Below are 1541 nucleotides of genomic sequence, written 5' to 3'. Positions count from 1 at the left end.
GGGGGGCAAGTTCAGCGCACTTTAGTGTGAACCCAAATATGAGGTTGTGTAAACCCAGTCAGTGGTTTAGAGGGCGTTGGTTTCACACCAAATCGCGACATGATTGTTTCCCCGTGGGGTGACGACACTTGTAACTCGAATAAATGATTGAATAAAAAGCAGGCACTGGGCGCTAGATCTACTGCGCATCTATGTAGGCTATGTTCTTTTTCCTAACCGTGGTGGTAACTACTCCATTACGAAATGTTGTGAAGTGCACAGCGCATGGTTTAGACTCTGTGTAGAGCTTGGATTTACGCTACATTTAAGTGCAATTGTTATTGTTACCACTCATCTCTTGTTTTGTTTTAGTAAGGTTTTACGGCGCTCGCAACTGCATAAGGTCATATGAGCGCCACAATCCTTTTGACCCACATAGACTAACATCTCCTGTTTGACCTTCATAAACCACCCTCCCCTCAATTCTATTTTACTCACACAGACTGCCCCCCCCCTCCTATTTTACTCACACAGACTGCCCCCTCTCCTTTTTTACCCACACAGACCCCCACCCCAACTCCAGTTTGACCTATATAGACTCCTCTCCCATATGACCTACATACACCCCCCCCCCTTTTTTCCAATCCTGTTTCTCCTTCATAGATAAATGCCTCCCGTTTGACCCATATAGACAAACCCCGTGGGTGGCTGGTGGATGTTCTAGTTTGGCTTTCTCTTTCTTTCCCATCAAACATCTGTCTTCCTTATCTCTCCTCCTTCCTTTTTTTCTTTTTTTTTTTGGATGCAAATTGCTCTCTTGCAACACATTCGTCTAATCTTCTGCACTTACTTGACCTAATTGTATAACAAGTGTCGTAAAACTCTTACTCGTACTACTAGACTCTTTTAAAAAGCGTAATCCTCCTCTTCAGCTCCCAGGTAGCTGCCACGATGCCGGACAATGGTCAAGCTCCCGTGGACAAGAGTCCAGACGTCCGAGATTTCCGCTATGACCACGGCTGGGCCTGGATGGTAGCCCTAGGTCAGTAGAGTTAAGTAGAGGCAGAGTTCAGTGGGTCAGTCCAGTTCAGTAGGTCAGAGTTCACTGTGTCAGTACAGTTCAGTAGGTCAGAGTTCACTGTGTCAGTAGAGTTTAGTAGGTCAAAGTTCACTGTGTCAGTAGACTTCAGTAGGTCAGAGTTCACTGTTTTTGCTTTTGTATAGGAGAAGTTTGCCTTTCCTATTTGCACTCGTGTCTGGTTGTATTTAAGAGACTGGAGAGAGCTAGAGGGATAGTTAGCGAGAGAGAGAAAGAGGGGGGGAGGGGGGAGGGAGAGCGTTTCACAAAGAAGGATACAGAGAAAAAGAGAGACGCAACAGAGAGGTGGAGAGAGATATTGCAGACACACACACATACACACACACATACACAGAGAGAGAGAGAGAGAGACACACACACACACACACAAACACACCACCCAGAGATAACAGCCGAAGAGGGAGAGAGAGACAGTCGAAGAGGTGGAGAGAGAGAGAGAGAGAGAGAGAGAGGGAGAGGGGGG

General features: G+C 46.5%; 2 protein-coding genes across 3 annotated transcripts in view; one reads left to right on the top strand and one right to left on the bottom strand.

Moving 5' to 3' along the window:
• LOC101849086 overlaps positions 1 to 1541 on the bottom strand; it is a 77382-nt gene that overhangs the window by 61805 nt on the left and 14036 nt on the right. The gene's annotated exons all lie outside the window — the stretch shown is intronic.
• Positions 912 to 1541, top strand: part of LOC101850850 — a gene marked incomplete at both ends in the record, with an annotated part of 6200 nt that continues 5570 nt past the window's right edge. The window contains 1 exon segment of the mRNA XM_013088805.1: positions 912 to 1021. Within this exon segment, the coding sequence (XP_012944259.1) occupies positions 912 to 1021 (110 nt within the window).

This window comes from Aplysia californica, unplaced genomic scaffold, assembly GCF_000002075.1.
Source record: "Aplysia californica isolate F4 #8 unplaced genomic scaffold, AplCal3.0 scaffold00815, whole genome shotgun sequence".
Lineage (NCBI taxonomy): Eukaryota > Metazoa > Mollusca > Gastropoda > Aplysiida > Aplysiidae > Aplysia > Aplysia californica.
This window is presented reverse-complemented; position numbering and strand designations above follow the sequence as displayed.